This window comes from Gossypium hirsutum, chromosome A11 (genome assembly GCF_007990345.1).
Source record: "Gossypium hirsutum isolate 1008001.06 chromosome A11, Gossypium_hirsutum_v2.1, whole genome shotgun sequence".
Classification (NCBI taxonomy): Eukaryota; Viridiplantae; Streptophyta; class Magnoliopsida; order Malvales; family Malvaceae; genus Gossypium; species Gossypium hirsutum.
In genome coordinates, this window is record NC_053434.1 from 57,280,376 (window position 1) to 57,299,851 (window position 19,476).

General features: G+C 30.8%; 1 protein-coding gene and 1 long non-coding RNA gene across 2 annotated transcripts; one reads left to right on the forward strand and one right to left on the reverse strand.

Annotated features, from left to right (window-relative positions):
* The first annotated feature begins 5,237 nt into the window (after positions 1-5,237).
* Positions 5,238-8,778, forward strand: LOC107901919 (heat shock 70 kDa protein, mitochondrial). The gene is made up of 6 exons (XM_041081994.1): positions 5,238-5,389; positions 5,945-6,018; positions 6,096-6,174; positions 6,297-6,863; positions 6,937-7,557; positions 7,935-8,778. The coding sequence occupies exons 1-6, from the start codon at positions 5,327-5,329 to the stop codon at positions 8,565-8,567; spliced, it is 2,037 nt and encodes a 678-aa protein (XP_040937928.1). The 5' UTR covers positions 5,238-5,326; the 3' UTR covers positions 8,568-8,778.
* Positions 8,779-15,502: 6,724 nt separating this feature from the next.
* On the reverse strand, positions 15,503-16,591 carry LOC107905992 (uncharacterized). The gene is made up of 3 exons (XR_001686645.2): positions 16,227-16,591; positions 15,879-15,963; positions 15,503-15,763 (listed from the first exon to the last, which is right to left on the reverse strand). It is a non-coding gene; the product is annotated as an uncharacterized lncRNA (long non-coding RNA).
* Positions 16,592-19,476: the final 2,885 nt, after the last annotated feature.

A 19,476-nucleotide genomic window follows, 5' to 3' on the forward strand; every position in this document is an offset into this window, starting at 1 on the left:
TCAAGTACGTTAGAGCAACCCTTTGATCGGTGGCTGGAACATTACTTTGTATGTTGTTGGATACTATTCGATTGGAATCAGTTGACATCTTTAATCTATTAGAAAATGAGTCAAACTAATCAAGAGTCGTCACACTATCACAGGTTATAAAATGGCATGTATCTCTAGACTCAATAAATGTTACGTTCAGTCCTAGAATCGACTAAACTGTAGCTCTGATATCACTAAATGTCATTCCCTATACCGGTTCAATCATAGTTCCAAGCTATAAGGTTTTCAAATTTTAATATAATTCATAATTTAAAACAAACATAATTAAAATAATTCATCATCAACCATTTAAGTGATTTTCAAACAATTTGAGATTTAAATCAAGCTTACAGAAAATTTAAAATAAACTAGGATCAAAACTGGATTAAAATGAAATTTTAAGTGAAAGGTGAAAACAGGGGTCGCATGGCCGTGTGGATAAGGCCAGCCCGTGTGACCCCAAACATGGCCATGTTTTTACCCCACACACCCATGTGCTTAAACCATGTAACTAATTGTGCTCGTGTTTTTCAAGGTCACACGACTATATCCCCAGGCAGTGTAACTCACTGTGCCCGTCTGAACCAACCTGCAATGAAAATTACAAGACACACAGTCGTGTGGCAGCCCATGTCCCAGGCCATGTGTACCTAGAAATGACTTAAAAATCAATGCAACTTCCACCTATTTCTTCATAACAAACCAAACATTTTTATACCTTAAAATGCATTCAAACAGGTTCAAAACATGACAAAACACACGACTTAAGTGTCAAACCAATGTGCCCTCTATGACACCACAATTAAATTACCAACCAAAACCACATTACATACCAAATTGGTTTGTATACAAATTTCCCAAGCGCATTCATTTCATCCATTAGGTGCCATGAATCAACAACATTGTCAACTAAATGCCATTTCAAAAGTGACAATTAACATACCTTAACAAAAGGTCAACTTTAACAAAACATTCAACCACTTTACACATAAAGACATTTAAAATCAAAATACCAAATCTTTCACAACCTTAACAAAATGTTATCCTATGTACATGCCATTTATAACTGAGCCAAAATTAATAAAAAACTACCAAATAAGATGTCAGATAGTGTGATCTCCAACGACTTCCAATCAACATCAAAAGTCCGACAACCTACAAAAACATACAACCAAAAAAAGTAAGCTTTCAATTAGCTTAACAAGTTCGTAAAACAAACATCACATACCTTTTTCTTGATTATAAAACATACAAAACATGAACTATCAATGCTTACTAATATACCATCATTTTATCTTTTCGAAACATTTAAAACTAGAAATTTTACATCTTTAAGATACCATATGATATATGATCATAAAACAATTCATCATTTTGTTATCAACTCACTTCAAATGATTAGAAGAACAATATTCATTCAAATTGACTTCAACCAACTCACGATGCTACTCACATAAGCTTTAGAGAGTCTACAACACATGCAGGATCTCAAGCCATCATTACAGTCTGTATCATCGATAATAGTACCTGCTAATAATTCACCGGCTTAAAGCCTACTAAAATAAACACCGACTTATGGCCTGCTAAATAACCACCAGCTCAAGGCCTGTTAAATAATCATCGGCTCATATCTTGCTAAATAATTACCTGCTTAAGGCTTGCTAAATAATCACCGGCTCATAGTCTACTAATTAATCATCGGCTTATAGCCTACTAATTAATCATCGGCTCATGGCCTGCTAGATATCACATCATATACTCATTATATTCAACTATCATTTATTTTCTAGTCATTCAATAGATACTACTAACATTAGATTTAATTATATTGAAATGGGTACAGAGAAAAAATAAATATAAACATAGGAATATTAGTACAAACTTACATGTGCAGTGACAATAATATCCAACAACGTCTACTCAGTCGCTTTTTCCTTCCCGTATATATCTACAGAATCGTTCGTTTCTTGATCTGATTATAATAACTTAATCAATTTAGCTAAACACCTAAAAACATTTTATTAGCATAAAATTCTACAACTCTTTTATTAAGGGAATTTTATGCAATTACCCCCAAACTTTTACATTTTTTGTAAATTAGTCCTTAATATTTTTTAACTTCTAAATTTAAACAAATTAAATTACAAAGGCTTGTACCGAATCTTCTATAGTCCCTAAACAATCCCTAAATAACTATATATTAGCTAGAAACCCTTGAAATTTAGACATTAAATTAATTAAGCCCTTATCTTCAAAATCGACTCACAACTACATTATAAAACCATCTTAAACCATCCTCAAACCTATAAATTCATTCACAAACAGCAGAACACTTAAATTCATTCATGGTAAACTCACAAACTCTTTACAATTCTACAAAATGAAATACGGGTTGCAAGGGTTAAGCTTCAACTATCATGAAAATACAAAAATTAGCAAAAACGATGGTCAATTACCCTTACTTGCAAACATCTCAGCAATCGAAACTCCCCCCTTAACAAGTTAAAATTTCTTCTTCTTCTAATTTGTTCCAAGCTCAAGAAAGATAATGATGTTTCTTTTTCTTTTATTTCAATTCCAGTTATTTGTTTTATTACTAAACTAACCTTTAAAAATTAATTAAATTTCCTTAAAACCAAAGTCACAACCGTCCACTCATAACCAAATTTGTCTAATTTCCATTTAAGTTCATATGATTTCATTTCCATAACTAATTAACTCCTTTAACTAATACAACTAAATTTTAATATTTAATTATTTTTCCTTAATTAACTATCTAAATGCTAAAATTTCTCAACCAAATTTTTATATAACTTTCATAAGAGTAAATAGGCTTTAAATAAATGATAAAATTAACTCACTATCTAGAATTATGGTCCCAAAACCATGATTTTCTTACACCACTGAAAACAGGTTGTCAGACAATGTCAATTGAATAATGTATTTAAATAGATGATTGTCCAAAATGGAAAGAAACAATTGAGGCGGAGTTAAAATCTCTTGCGAAAAGAAATGTGTTCAGATATGTAGTTCGTACACCTGAAGGTCTAAAACCTGTGGGATATAAATGAGTTTTTGTAAGAAAGAGAAATGAAAAAGGAGAAATTGTGAGATATAAAGCATGTTTGCACAAGAATTTTCACAAAGACCTGGTATTGATTATGAAGAGACATACTCTACTGTGGTGGATGCAACTACTTTTAGGTTCTTGATTAGTCTAGGAATAAGAGGACATGATTTATGCCTAATGGATATAGTTACAACCTATTTATATGGCCCATTTGATAATAACATTTGCATGAAACTCCAAGAAGGTTTTAAACTGCCAAAGGCAGCAATTCATGTTCTCGAGAACATTACTCAATCAAATTAAATAGATCCCTTAATAGACTGAAACAATTTGGGTGCATGTGGTATAATCGCCTTAGTGAGTACTTATTGAGGGGAGGCTATAATAATGATCCTATTTCCCCATGCATTTTTATAAAGAGGTTTGAGCCAGGATTTTTTATAATTACTGTGTATGTTGATGATTTAAATATCATTGGGACTTCTGAAGAGATTTTAATGACAATGAAGTGCTTAAAAAAAAGAATTTGAAATGAAAGTCCTTGGAGAGACAAAATTTTGTCTAGGGTTACAAATTGAGCACCTAAAGAATGGAATCCTTGTGCATCAAACAACATATATAGAAAAAGTGCTAAGAAGATTTTACATGCTAACGTACATCCGTTGAGCACCTTAATGGTTGTTAGGTCACTTAATGTAAATAAAGACATTTTCTATCCTCAAGAAAATGATAAAGATTTTCTTGGTCCTGAAGTACCATATTTAAGTGCTATTGGTGCATTGATGTATCTTGCTAGTTATACACGACCAGATATATCATTTGCTATCAAATTATTAGTAAGATTTAGCTTTTGTCCAACCCGAAGTCATTGGAATAGGGTCAAGCATATTTTTCATTATCTTCAAGGTACAAGAGATATGCGTTTATTTTTCCCTAACCTACCCAAAACATAATTGGTTGGATTTGCAAATGTAGGGTACTTACTAATCCTCATAATGCTCAATTATAAACTGGTTATGTTTGCACATATAGTGGTACTGCAATTTCTTGGCGTTCTATGTAACAAACAATTGTTGTTATTTTTTCTAATCATGTTGAAATTTTTGCAATCCATGAGGCTAATCGTGAATGTGTGTGGCTAAGGTCTGTAATTCATCACATATGAAAAAATTGTGGTTTATGCTCTGAAAAAAAAGCTCTAACAGTCTTATATGAAGATAATATAACTTGCATTACACAACTTAATGAGGGATAAATTAAGGGTGATAGAATAAAACATATATCACCAAAAATTTTCTTCACTAATAATCTACAAAAGAATGGAGATATAAATGTTCAATAGATTCGTTCAAGTGAGAATTTAGCAGATCTTTTTACTAAGGATCTCCCTACTGCCACATTTGAGAAGTTAATTTTCAACATTTGATTGCGTTGTCTCAAAGATCCTAAATGATACTTACATGAGGGGGAGTAAATTTACACTACATTTTTTTTTGTTGTGATATACAATGTATCAAATGATTATATACTCTTTTTCCTAATAAGGTTTTTAATTAGGCATATTATTTATACAATGAACATTCAAGGGGTGTTTTGAATGCTATTAAGTGGATGTTCAACCTTTCACTTTTCATCGCCCTCAACCTTCCACCTTTCATCTTCTTTAACCTTAAACATTTCATCTTCACATTTCATCTTCTTGTAACTAATTTCCTATTTATGTATTAGAATATGAAGAGTCTAATCTCCCTATATATAGAGAGAGAAATATACTACTTGTACATATGATGAAAAATATAGAATGCAATAGAAATCCACATATTCATCTTTTATATATTATTTTTGTTTATAATACATATATCATAATAAAATATATATTAATAGTTAAAATACTAAATTAAATATTTTCAAAATATAAATATCATATTAAACATTTTATTAAGTATTTCACTAAATAAAAAACCCCTAAAGATATTGAGGGATTAGTTTTGCTCATATTTCTTGTTGCCCACGATCCCTAACTTTTGAACGTTGACATATTCTAATCGTATTCTTATTTTACCCTTCCAAGCCCACCAACGGAACCGTCCTTCTCAAAATTAGGCAAGGGTAAAACAGTCATTCAATCACAAATCCCTTAATGTTAAATAAAGCCCACCAATCAGATTTGCTAAAACCCTAGCACAGCCTTTTAAACCCTACGGTCTTCATCATCTTGCTCTTACCATGGCTGCTTCTGTTCTCCGCCGTGCTTTACAGCGCCGTGAGCTTCACTCCGCTTGCAGATCCGTAAGTTTCTCTTTATCTTGGGTCTTTTGCGTTTTCCTGTCTTTGTTGCTTTTTGGTTGATGTGATTTATTTTTTTCCATTTTCTTTTTCTTTCATGTTAACTCATTTTAGAACTCTGTAATAACTTGATTCCTCTATTTCTGGGGAACATGGTCGAGTCTTTGCCCGCTTTTTTCGTTTGTTTAAAGGCCAAAGATTTTATGTTGCAATACCATCAATGGAGTTTTTTTTTCTCATTTCTTTCATTTCTCTCATCTTTTTGGGTCTTAGCCTAGCCTTTTGATCAAATTATATCAACTATATAAAATAAAAAGCTTTTAGGACTTATTTTGGGTTTAAGTTAAACTTCGATTGGTTCATCATTAGTTAGGCAACAGCTGTTGAATTGTTATAATTGCTGATTACAATGTGTTTGTGGTTATGAAAGATTCTGGGTTTACCTTTACTTAAAGAAATTGAAATATTGTTGTTTCGTTTCTTTCTGATGAGATATTGCTGGTGGACTTTTTGTAATTGGCCACTGAAGCTTACTAGTGTTTCTTATTCTTAATATAGTTGACTGGAAATGCAAAGACATCCTTGGCTAGGTCTCCACTGGTCAAATGGGCATCCTTGGCAAGATCCTTCAGGTATTCTTAAATATCTTCAAAACATTATCAAATCTCAGTGGCTAATTATTTGCTAAGATGTTATTCCTGCATTACAGCTCAAGACCTGTTGGTAATGATGTTATTGGTATTGACCTGGGTACAACCAACTCATGTGTATCAGTTATGGAGGGAAAGGTAGATTATTCTTCCTGACTAATATTATTGATCTTTGTTGAAGTATATATTTTGGATTTCTTTTTGTGAAAATGGGAACTATTTTATTCAGATTGTTCAAGTCCTTTGTATGTATTCTGCAGAATCCTAGGGTAATTGAGAATGCTGAAGGAGCTAGAACCACACCATCTGTGGTTGCCTTCAACCAGCAGGGGGAGCTAATTGTTGGAACACCAGCCAAACGGCAGGCTGTGACCAACCCAACAAACACATTTTTTGGAACAAAACGTCTGATTGGGAGACGTTTTGATGATGCTCAGACACAGAAAGAAATGAAGATGGTACCTTACAAGATAGTTAGAGCTCCCAATGGGGATGCCTGGCTTGAAGCCAATGGAAAAACTTATTCCCCGAGCCAGATTGGTGCATTTGTTCTAACAAAGATGAAGGAAACCGCAGAAGCATACCTTGGTAAAACGGTGACCAAAGCTGTTATCACTGTTCCTGCATATTTTAATGACGCACAAAGGCAGGCCACCAAGGATGCTGGGCGGATTGCTGGGTTAGATGTCGAAAGGATTATCAATGAACCAACTGCTGCCGCGCTTTCCTATGGGATGAATAACAAGGAGGGTATCATAGCAGTATTTGACCTTGGAGGTGGTACTTTTGATGTTTCTATATTAGAAATTTCGAATGGTGTTTTTGAGGTATGCTTGTATTTCTTTATTTGTTTTATTCATGCTTTGCTAAATTGATTGACTTGGAGAGCCTTTTTATCAGGTAAAAGCAACAAATGGAGACACTTTCTTGGGTGGAGAGGACTTTGACAATGCACTATTAGAATACTTGGTGAGTGAATATAATAGAACTGATAACATTGATCTCTCGAAGGACAGGCTTGCCCTGCAGAGGCTACGTGAGGCGGCCGAAAAGGCTAAGATTGAACTTTCATCTACATCCCAAACTGAAATCAACCTTCCATTCATAACTGCTGATGCTTCAGGGGCAAAACATTTAAATATAACGCTAACCAGATCCAAGTTTGAGGGTCTAGTCAGCAGCCTGATTGAGAGAACTAGAATTCCGTGTAAGAATTGTTTGAAGGATGCCGGAATATCCCTCAATGATGTGGATGAAGTATTGCTTGTTGGAGGAATGACTCGTGTTCCCAAGGTGCAAGAAATTGTATCAGAAATATTTGGCAAGTCTCCAAGCAAAGGGGTTAATCCTGATGAGGCAGTTGCAATGGGAGCTGCTATTCAAGGTGGTATCCTTCGAGGTGATGTTAAGGAGCTGCTTCTGTTGGATGTAACTCCTCTGTCACTTGGTATAGAAACACTTGGAGGAATTTTCACCAGGTTGATCAACAGAAATACAACTATCCCTACAAAAAAATCACAGGTCAGTATTATGATACATTTCTGTGTTGCCTCGGATATATTCATGACTTGAGAGTACAATAACTTCACTGGTAGTATTTAAAACTGTTCCAATACTTAAAGTGTGAGAGCAGCTAATTCTCTCTATCGGTAATATAGCCCGCAACAGAATATGAAAAAAAAAAATTGTTTTGATAATGCGCACATGTTTGCACAAATGAATCTTGCCATCTTATGTGTGCAAGTGTTATTGTTGTGCCAATTGATTGCATGGTCTTTCTGCTTGCTGGTATTGACGGGTGTTGTATTTTAATTTGTTAACCATCCTCTCAGTTTACATATTAAGATGTGCTGAGATCCCTTCCCGGCAAAAATTTACACTGGTTTTTGTGGTTTCAGGTTTTCTCTACTGCAGCAGACAACCAGACTCAAGTTGGAATTAAAGTTCTTCAAGGTGAACGTCACATGGCAGCTGACAATAAGATTTTGGGTGAGTTTGATCTTGTTGGTATTCCACCTGCACCTAGAGGGATGCCACAAATTGAAGTCACATTCGACATAGATGCCAATGGGATTGTAACTGTTTCTGCCAAGGATAAGGCAACTGGAAAAGAACAGCAAATCACAATCCGATCATCTGGTGGTCTTTCTGAGGATGAGATTGATAAGATGGTGAAGGAGGCTGAATTGCATGCTCAGAAAGATGAGGAGAGAAGAACTTTGATTGACTTGAGAAATAGTGCTGACACAAGCATATACAATATTGAGAAGAGCTTGAATGAGTACAGAGACAAGATTCCGAATGAGATTGCTTCAGAGATAGAGTCTGCCGTGGCAGATTTGAGGAATGCAATGGCTGGGGACAGTGTAGATGAAATCAAGGCTAAAATGGATGCTGCCAATAAGGCTGTTTCAAAGATTGGAGAGCACATGAGTAAGGGTTCTGGTTCTGATGGTGGTTCCTCTGGCTCTGGAGGGTCCACGGGTGAGGATCAGTCCCCCGAGGCAGAATATCAGGAGGCTAGGAAGTAAAACCTGAATAAGAACACATGATACTCGACATGTTTCTTCCAATTACTAATTCGATCATATTTCAAGATTGATTTATAGACGTTACATAAAAAAACTCAAGCTGCAGGATTGTGGATGCAATCCTAGGATTTTATGTTCATTTTGCAGTATTGAATATGTTTTTATTGAGCACTCTATTCTTTGAAGGTAAACGAAGCCATTTTGACTTGCATATTATGTGTCGCATGTTATGAACGAAATCTACTTGAAAATGGAGCTTCTTATACTAACTGATGAATTGATGCTATGGGGTTTTCATTATTTCATTATTTTTACTAATTAATTGTAAGAATTTTACAAGTAATAAGGTTTTGTTTAATTATGCCGTGAAAATGAAAACTTAATAGTAATGATGTCTCTACTCTTCTCGACATTAACATTAACTTAATGAATTGGGTTTGGGTTTTGAAATTGGGCAACTGAGTTTTTTTAGTTTTACAAACTGAACTACAACATCGATACATAATTATTATTATTTTTTATAAATTGTTAAAATGTTATTAATTGTTGGGCATTTTGCAATGCAAAGCAACTTCTTCAGGGTCATGAAGTGTGGATTTTTTCATTTTTACAGCAGCGCTACAGGTGATAAATTCAACCAAAATCTTCTCACAGAAACTACAGAATCTTGTACATGGTGTTTATCTGATTATTGGTCCTTTACAGAGAAAACAAACAATGTAAGGCTGATTCAAACTTCTGGAAAATAATTTAATTTTTTGGAAAAATTAATATTTTCTAATGTTTGGATGAATCTGTCTAAAATAGTTTTTATTTTTGATAGATTTCTTAAAAATATTTCATAAAATTCAAGTTCGTTACAACGTCATTTTTTAATTATATGACTACCAAGTTAGTATTTTTTATTTAAAAACATGACATTAACAAAATTAGAAAAAATTTAATGATGTTAATAATTGGACTTGATTTTTAAATTTGAAAAGTAAAGGGACTAAATTCTTGAAAATAAAAGTATAAAAACTAAATTGTAAATCTGTGAAGTGTACATAGACTTACGATGTATTTTAACCTTTATACTACAAAACATTTATTATTAACATATCTATAATTACAATAAATATTTATTATCAAAATATTAATATTGAATATTTTCAATAATATATGAATAATATTATCTAAAATTATTATTTTTAAAATCTATTATTAAAATAAAATTGAAATATTAAATAATTAATAATAAATTATATTTATTATATTAATAATTTATTATATGACTAAATATAAATAATTAAATATGAATATTTAATAATATTAAAAAATATAATATTTTTAATATTTTTAAAATAAAAATAAAATTTATTATTAATATAATAATATTAAGCTTGATTTAAGTTATTTTTTATATAAAAATAAAATTATCTATAGAGGAGCTCTTTTTTAAAAAATTACTTGCGCTTTTAGAAAAAATAATTTATTTTACATTGACCTGTTAGTTATTTTCCGATAATCAAACATTTTTTGTGAAATAAACATAGAAAAATGTAAAAAAAATATTTTTCATAAAACTTTTTACATGTAAACAAATGAACCCTAAGTGTGTAATTGCAAAATGGCAGCCATACGTTTAGTATTTTCTCTCCATTTTATTTATAACATGCTAAAATAAATAAGGAATTGAATGCCCACCATGACAACTGTTTTGAGTTTTTTCTGTGGCTATAATAAAGCCTTTCCTTCTCAAACAATGCCCGCATGGCCACATGGAGACCTTTCCTCAAGGTACTAGCTATTTATTGATAAGTTAATAATTTGTACTAGTTCTCATGTTTCGTGTGTTTTATACATGATTTTATGTATTTATTTTTAAAAATTTATTTACTAATTAGATGAGAATTAATCTAATTTGCAATAAAAAAGTATTAATTTTAAAAAAATAATTTAGAGAATAAATAACATTTTAAAAGCAATGAAAATAAAAAAAATGAAAAACAACCGATAGTAAAATATTAAATGATCAAATAAAAGAATTTGTTATTTGAATATGAGTCAAAATCAAGATAGTCAGTACCGTATCAACGGATGTACTATTTTCCTACTAATACTGGTATGTACCAATATTAGTCTATTTCGGTGTACGGTTTCTAATGTATCGCTATTTTTTAAAAATATTTGATATATGTGTATAAAAATATTTATAAATATCAAATAATGAAATTAAATAAATCTCAAATATAAAATACTCATAAAAATAAAGCTTTGGTTGTAGTGATAAAAAAATATTTTAAAGATGCTAGTGTCATTGATTCAAATATTATAATATGTAAATTTTACGATACCAAAAAATATAAAGTACTCATCAATTCTGTATAATATTATTTAATAAGATTCAAAATTACAATCCATCATTAAACAACCTCAAAATAAACAAATAAAAAAATCATTTCATAACTTAAATAATAACACGGTCCCATAAAAAAATTCCATAACTTAAACAATAATTTGATCCCATACTATGCATATGAATTCCATAATTCAACAAATCCAAAATAAATAATATTTTAGGTTTTTATTTTTTGAAACTTACTGGTATATCATATTCTGATCAATTCGAGTGAAATCAACTAGTACGATAAATACCAACCAAAATTTGCACCAAAAAAGAACCTAAAATTTTTTGTTCTAGTTACTATTGAAATGGAGCATTTCAGCCGCTATCGGAACAGAATTGACTTTCATGGTCAAAATTTTATCCACAAAGAACTTTTATTTTAATACTTCATTGCCTTTGACATTATATTTCACAACATAACGATAAACAACATTCACAATTATATGTAATTATTATTAAAATCAAATAATAGTAAAACTATCAAATCTCAAATAATAATAAAAATTATATATTTTTTGGTGATGGAAAAACAATAAAGTTAATCAGTTAAAGCGTATTGGATTTGAGATTTGGCAATTTTCATCAGTTCAAAAGTTTGTCCAAACTTATGCTTTCATATATACTAGTTTCTAATGTCACATGTGTTGTATGTGATTTTACGCGTTTAATATTTAATCAAATTTTTTAATATTGTATTTCTAATTGTATTAATTAATGTAAAATAATATTTCTTGTTTCAATTATTGAATATAATTAAAATATATTAACTTATCAATTTAAATATTATAATATAAAAATTTCTAATCATAATTAAAACATTCTTAACATATTCAACATATAATATAGTTTTAATCTATGTGATTAATACAAGATAACATTATTCAAAATAATAACTAATTAACATAATTAACTCTAATATTAATTAAGTGATAATTAATATGCTTAGAATTCTATTCAGTAACAACTCTATTTTACATTAATAAAATTAGTGCTCTTCTTTTCTTCATCAAATTTTTTAAATAATAATTATAATTATATTTAATTTCTTTCCTTCATCTTATGCTTATATTTAATAACTCTATTTTAAAATTAACACAATATCTCTTAACTAATAATGGTAAATTATATTATAACTATTTTTAAATGTGTAATTATCACGACTTCAACATCTACTAAAATATAATTACTTTTAAATTTATAATTATAATAACTTCTATTTAAAATAAATAGTATTATCGTCAGTTATATTTTTTTTTCAAACTTGTGCTTTTATATATACTAATTTCTATTGCACATACGCTACATGTGATTTCAAACATTTAATTCTTAATTAATTTTTAAATAACATATTTTAATTATTGTTACCTTTCATTGATAGTGATAGTTTGTTTTAGTTTTTAACTAATATACAAATTCGAAACTATATAAAAAAAGTAAACTATAATATTAATTTGAAAGAAACAAAAAATAGGTAAAGCAACATACAACAATTTCTATAATAGTTCATGATAAATACGAAAATATTCACAATTAAAAAAAAACGATTTTAAAAATGATTATTTCAAACCATATAAACAACTTATAGAAAAGAAATTTTAAATTACAAATGAAATTATACATAAAAATATATGCAAATTTATAAATTAAAAATATACATGATTATGTACATAAAAGTATCGATAAAATGTACATAAAAATTACATATGATAATATATAAACAATGTTATAAAACAACAATACATAAGAATATACACAGGGTTATGCATAAATATATATAAAAAATACATAAATAAAATAACATTAACCTCAATACATTCATAAAAATATACATAAAATTATCATACTTATTATCCTAAAGAAAGAATTTACCATCATAAACTATTGCCGTATATATATATTATGCATTATATAAATAAAAGTTATATATTGTACATAAATTCAACACAAGAAGTTTATTTTGTAAATCAACAATTATAAATAAACTATACTTATGGTATAGTTATTAATCATATCAATCGTACATCTATAAAAAAACAGTCTACGTCATATATATATATGAGAAAATTAAAAAAATAATATAAAATTAATTTTATCGAGATACATAAATATGAAATCTTAACATTAACAAAAATAATTGGGACAGAGTGATATGAACGATACTTTTGTAATTTCAAGATTTTAAGAGTTTAAAATTTTTTTAAAAGATTAAAAATATAATATTTAATTTCCATGTCATTAAGAATTTCAAAAAAAAAAAAAAATTCTTCACACCTACCATTTTAACCACTACACTCAACCACCACTCAATTCGCCATCACTAGTGGAATAACCATTGGCCTTCACCATCACCACAATTTCTAACTATATCCACCATCTTCCCCATCATCACTACAACTTGCTACACCATCACCTCATTACCACCTCTCCTACAACCCAAATCCCAATAGCCACCACCATAAAAGACCCAAAACCCTATCAACACCATTATGTCACGGGACACAAATCAAAGCCCATGATCATTGCACATAGAACATCTCATGGAGATCAACTAATTAGAACGTCTCATGGAGGTCAACTAATTAAATGAGGCTTATTTGACCCACTTGAACTGGCCTCACTCGTAGAACATATGGAGAAATCCATTTATTTGAAGCCTTAGTGGTCCAGTGAAGCAGTCCAGTAAAATTAGAGTTACTAGAGAAATTAATGTAAATCCTAAGGGATAAAGATGTAAAGAGTTTAAATACCTTAAGACTCTTAATTGTAGAAATGTTCTGATATTGACCGTCGATATAACTCAATCTGTACCGTTAGTTTTGGGGAGCTCAACTATAAATAGAGGCCTCCTCCTTCCTTTGTAATAATCCTATTGAAAATTAAAGAATATATTTAAGAGCATTTACTTAAATATTTGGTGTGAATTGCTTTCTTGTGGCCTTTTTTCTATTTTCTCGTTGCTCTTTCATTTCGAATTCGCTTCCGCTATACTTTTCGGTGCCTTAGAGAATTTTCGAGAGAATTCTTACTTTTTAAGTTAGGTTGACTTATGCAGATTTGAAGCAAAAAAAATCATCTAAGGAAACCACACTTAAGTTCTAGCCCCGTGACAATTGCTTATCCTTCAACAACCATACCTAAAGCCCTTACAATCAAAATCTTTATTACTTAATAAAAATGAAAAAAAGCCCAAATTAGAACTTGAAAAAAAAAAGATTAGAATAAGTCAAAAAAGAAAAAAGACAAGGGAAAAAAATAAGAGGAGAAAATTCAAAAAGAAAAAAGAAAACATAAAAAGGAGACTCATCTAACAGAATCAAAGCCTCCAATGCTCTCCTTCCAAATCTAGATGATGGGTTCAGCATCAAGACCGAGAAGAATGGCATAACTCGGAATTGAGGCAATCAGATAACTGGAGAAGGAGATCGAAAGATATTAAGCTCTTGGTTTTAAGATGAAAGTTGAAGAGTTTATAGCCAATCAATGCAAAACTAACAAAAGATTTGAGATTAAGAGAAAGAGAGAAGAGTTTTGATGTGTCTCGTAGCTAGAAAAGAGACGACGATAGCAAGTTGGAAGAGGCAAGAATTTGATTTTTGTTTGAGAGGAAGAATTATTTTGGAAAGCTAAAATTTTCATGTAATTAGAAAAAGGAAAATATAATATGATGTGGAAATTTTATAATTGATTTATTAATTATAAAAATGCTAACTCAAATTTTTGTTAGTCAAAATACCTTAGTGTGGCTAAATGAAAAAAATTGGTAACGGGAGTGCTTAAAATGAAAACTTAAGTATATATATATATATTATGAAAATATTTGAAGTCTTGTTAGTGGAGTTTGTAAACTTCATCAGTAGGGTTAATGATTGAGAAGTGTACTATAGAGACATAATAAAATATTAAAAAAATAAATATTTTATTAAAAGAGATACATGAAAAATTTTTAAGTACGTTGAATAAAAAAAATATACTGTCAATGTATCAAATATTAACCTTATATATATTTGAATATGAAACTATTTACATGACTATAAAATTTAAGTAATTTTATATTTTTCTATATTTTTTATACAATTAATATGTTAACAATTTTACTATCATATTCCATAAAATTTTCTAAATATTTATTTTTATTAAAAATTTTCTAACAGTTTATTATAAGCTGCTATGATTTTTTATTATAAAATTTTTTATGCTAAACTTTTTTAACATTAATTTCATTATTGATTTTATCATCTGTTGCATTTGATACAATGTTTAAAATTATTTATAACCCCTCCTCTTAAATAAGAAGATAATACATTTCAACACACTCAAACCTACGACTTTCTACATTGACAACAATACTAATACCAATCGAGCTAAAACTCAATCAACATGCTAAAATTATGTTCTCACTCGGATTAATATTAAATAATTTAAAACGATTTGATCAAATAAATAATCATTATTATAAGTTATGCTGTTTTAATTTCTTTTTCCCGTAATATATTTGTTCAGCACCCCTGGTTGATATGCATAACTTCTTTAAATACTTAAAAAGGAATTTTTAGAAAACACTCATATTTAAATGAGAAAAAAATGTCAAACACTAAATAGAGAATTACAGGGATAAAGACACATCAACATCTTCAAGAATATACCAGAAGCCCAAACCACAAAATAAAATAAACACCACTGATATTTATAAATTATTAAAAATATTTTTTCCATGGGGGTGCACTAGAGAGATGATCAACTCACAAAGATGATGGAAGGATCACAGCAGCACTCATCAATTAGACAGCAGCAACACAAAGTCGCAAGACTGCAAACAAATTCAAAACCAAATATTGATTTAAATTAAAACATATCATAAATTGATATTCTTTTTAAATTGAAGTATTGAATTATGAGCAATAGAAATATATACACAGACATACCAGCCGTCAAGGAAACCAGGCTCTCTCCTTGGAGGTGGAGCAGCATACTGGGGTGGTGCCATCACTGGGGGACCTTGATAATAACCTAAAACTTTCAAACATCAATCAGTAAATAAAACCCCCCAAAATATTCACATTAATTAAAAACAAGAAACCAAAAGAAAAACCAATGATCATGAAACATAGCAAGGGAGAAGAAAGAAAAAAAAAGAAAAAGTTAAAAGCCTAAAATGTGAAAAAGATGAAGCAGTTTTTTTTTTTTAAATTCTTTAGCAGTAATGTAGAAAGTGAAAAGTTTACAACTTTGTAGAGTGTAAAATCTAAGGGAAAAGCAGAAGAGTACACTACCTTGAGTAGGGTAAGGATAAGCGTACTTGGGATCACTCATATTTGGAAACTATAAAACTCAAAGATACAAAACACACAGAGACAAGGTTGTAGGTAGGAGAAATATAGATTAATAGAAGTGGCAGTATCAGAAATTGAGTGGGAAGAAGGGTTTTATATGTCAAAAAGGGAAAATCCTCCCCCCCAAAAAAATTCTGCTTTTTATGTATGGTTATATTTGTGTTATTAAACATATATAACTTAAATTTTATATATTTTCAAGGGAAAATATGGATTTCTTATCATGTAAATATTAAATAGGATAGCATAAACTTAGAGAATTGATAGGAATTTATTTCTATGGTTTTTATTTTGATTTTATTCTCATTGTTTCCTTATTTCAATTTGTAATTTATAGTATTCTTATATTTTAATATCGGTAGTCTTGATTTATCATATAATAATTTTTTTGGTAAAAAGTAAAATAAAATTGTACCAAATCATTTTTTCAAAAGCATCATAAGTTTTATCTTGTTGAAGGGCCCCCATCACCTCATAAGGAGGCATATCGAAAATTTGTAAGCTTGACTTCCATATAAGGCAAACTTTAGCCAATCGGTCCGCAATAATTTTGTTTTTCTAGACACAACTCTGATCCCCACTTTCCTTCGAAATGCATAATCCTTTGAACCCTTCTAAGAACTGTGATGCCTTAATCTTCCAGCCCTTTATCGGTCAATGCCTTAGCTATGTATAAATTTGTCTATCTGAATTATGACCCGTTTGTATCCTTTATTTAATAGAATGAGAAGCCCATCTAGAATGCCCCAGAGTTCTGCCTCAAAAGGAGTACAATTGCCTAAGTATCGATTATATCCCAAGATCTAATTACCGGCCTGATCGCATATCAATCCTCTGACAGAAGCATCCCTAGTGACTCGCTCCACTGCATTATCAGAGAATAGATAGACCCACGTTCCTTCAATGTGCTTTTCATATCCCAATTTTAGGAGATTGGGCTTATAAATGTTTTGACATGATTCGAATTATTGTGCCCAACTAAGAGAAGTTTTGACAATTTCAAAAGTTGACCAAGTAATGTTCTGAAAGATGAATAGATTTCTATTCTTCTAATTTCACCAGGTGATAAGACCAAAAAGACATGACTAGAGAACTCCACGTTCCTGCAATCTCATGTGGCAACAAAGATTAGAATATAACCAAATCTAAAAAGGATCAGACAAAAACCTGTTTTGTTGATCAATTGGAACAACATGCTTCCACACTTCCTTTGCAGCCGAACAATCTCAAAGTACATGAAGAGTGTCTTCTATTTTGTGGCCACATATAGAGCAAGGGCTGTTGTGACCTAGTCCCCTCCTAGTACGTTTCGAATTAGTTAGTAATCTCTGCTTCTGAACTAACCAAAAGAAAAATCAAACTCGCTGAGGCCCTTTATACTTCTAGGTATTCTTCCAAAATACATATCTATTATTTTAGGAATTTTGTTTTAAGGACTAGAATGCGCTACAAACATAAAAAAAAAACTTGAACTTGAGGAAGCGACCCTATCCAAGCCCGATAAAGGATGTTGATGAGGAATACTTACAATTCGTTGGATCATCTTTTCAGATACCCACATACGAAATAGATCAAGATTCCAAGTTCTGTTGGAAGTAACCAAATAACTAAGGATGCAATCCAAATCTAAATTGGCATGCGCGAGAATATGGAAAGTAAAGGGCCGACTCCCGGAATCCATGAATCCTTCCAGCATCGAATACTTGTACCATTCCCCATTAACTAAGCTAAGTTCTCACATAAAAAGAGTCATACCTTAGAGAGGGACCGCCATAAGTGCGAACATTGGCCTTTGGTAATGGAGTTCGGAAGATGTTCTTTTAGCCCGTATTTCATGCAGAGGACTCTTACCCATAAGGAATTATCCTTAGTGACTAAGTTAAAAAAACCAATCTTAATAAGAAATGAGTTGTTCTGGTTATGTAAATGCCGAAATCCCATCCCACCATGAGATCTTGGCTGACAAATGGAATCCCACCCAACCAATGCAAGTTTCAGATGACCACTAGCATAACCCCAAATAAACTATTTTACAATTTTCTCGATCTCTTCACAAACTCCCTTTGATATCATCATGGTCTATATAAAGTAATTCGGAATGGCAAGGAGAATAGATTGGACTAGGGTGACTCTTCCGCAATGGATAACTTTCTTGCTTCCCAACTTTGCAGTTTGCACCTCTTCTTTTCTACAACAAAACTCAGGGTACTTTTAGTAACCTTATCATGAAGAAGAGGTACACCTAGATAAATGCGAAGGTTTTAAACAACCTAAAAGCCAAATAATTTATTGATCCGACAACAAGTATCACCTTCAGCTCATTTAGAGAAATAAATGTTGCTTTTTCGAGTACTAACCTTGTGCCCAGAGAAAGCATAGAAGTGTTTCAAGATGTCTGCTAATAATTGAGCTTGTTCCAACTCCATTTTACAAAAAATGACCAAATCATCTGCAAAAAATAGATGAGATATGTAACACCCCTAGCCCGTGTCCGATCGCCGGTATAGGCTATGAGGTATTACCAAGCTAAACATTTAATTTCAATCACATAATCTACCAACACAAGTATAAATCGAACTGAATACATACAGATTTATAAGTCATAAGTGTCATTTTCTGTAACACCCCGTACCCGAGACCGTTGTCGGAGTCGAACACAAGGTGCTAACCGACTTAATTAATTTACTTACACAGTCCACTTTTAAAAATTTCCAGGCAGTTGGCTAACTGCGTCACTGTCACCTTAAAAATAATATCTTGAGTTCCAAAGCTCAAAAATCAGTTCCGTAATTTTTTTCCTGAAACTAGACTCACATGTCCATCTACATATTTTTTTCTAAAATTTTTGGTTGAGCCAATTAGTACAGTTTATTAGTTAAAGTCTCCCCTGTTTCAGGGTTCGACTACACTGACCTTTGTGCATTACAACTTGAATATCTCCCTGTACTGAGCTTCAATACTGATGCCGTTTGTTTCTATAGAAACTAGACTCGAAAAGGAATCTGTACATATATGGCATGACTTATAATTATCTCTGGTTAATTTATAATGAATTTCCAAAGTCGGAACAGGGAATCCAGAAACCGTTCTGGCCCTGTCTCACGAAAACTTAAATATCTCTTAACATACTATTCATATGATCGTTTTGTTACTTTCCTATGAAAATAGAGTCATCAAGGTTCAATTACAT

Excerpts from the sequence above, each read along its gene's own strand:
- LOC107901919 (XM_041081994.1), top strand. The coding sequence starts at position 5,327 with ATGGCTGCTTCTGTTCTCCGCCGTGCTTTACAGCGCCGTGAGCTTCAC. Across the intron at positions 5,390-5,944 it reads TTCACTCCGCTTGCAGATCC|TTGACTGGAAATGCAAAGAC; the intron begins GTAAGTTTCTCT and ends TTCTTAATATAG. Across the intron at positions 6,864-6,936 it reads TTTCGAATGGTGTTTTTGAG|GTAAAAGCAACAAATGGAGA; the intron begins GTATGCTTGTAT and ends CCTTTTTATCAG.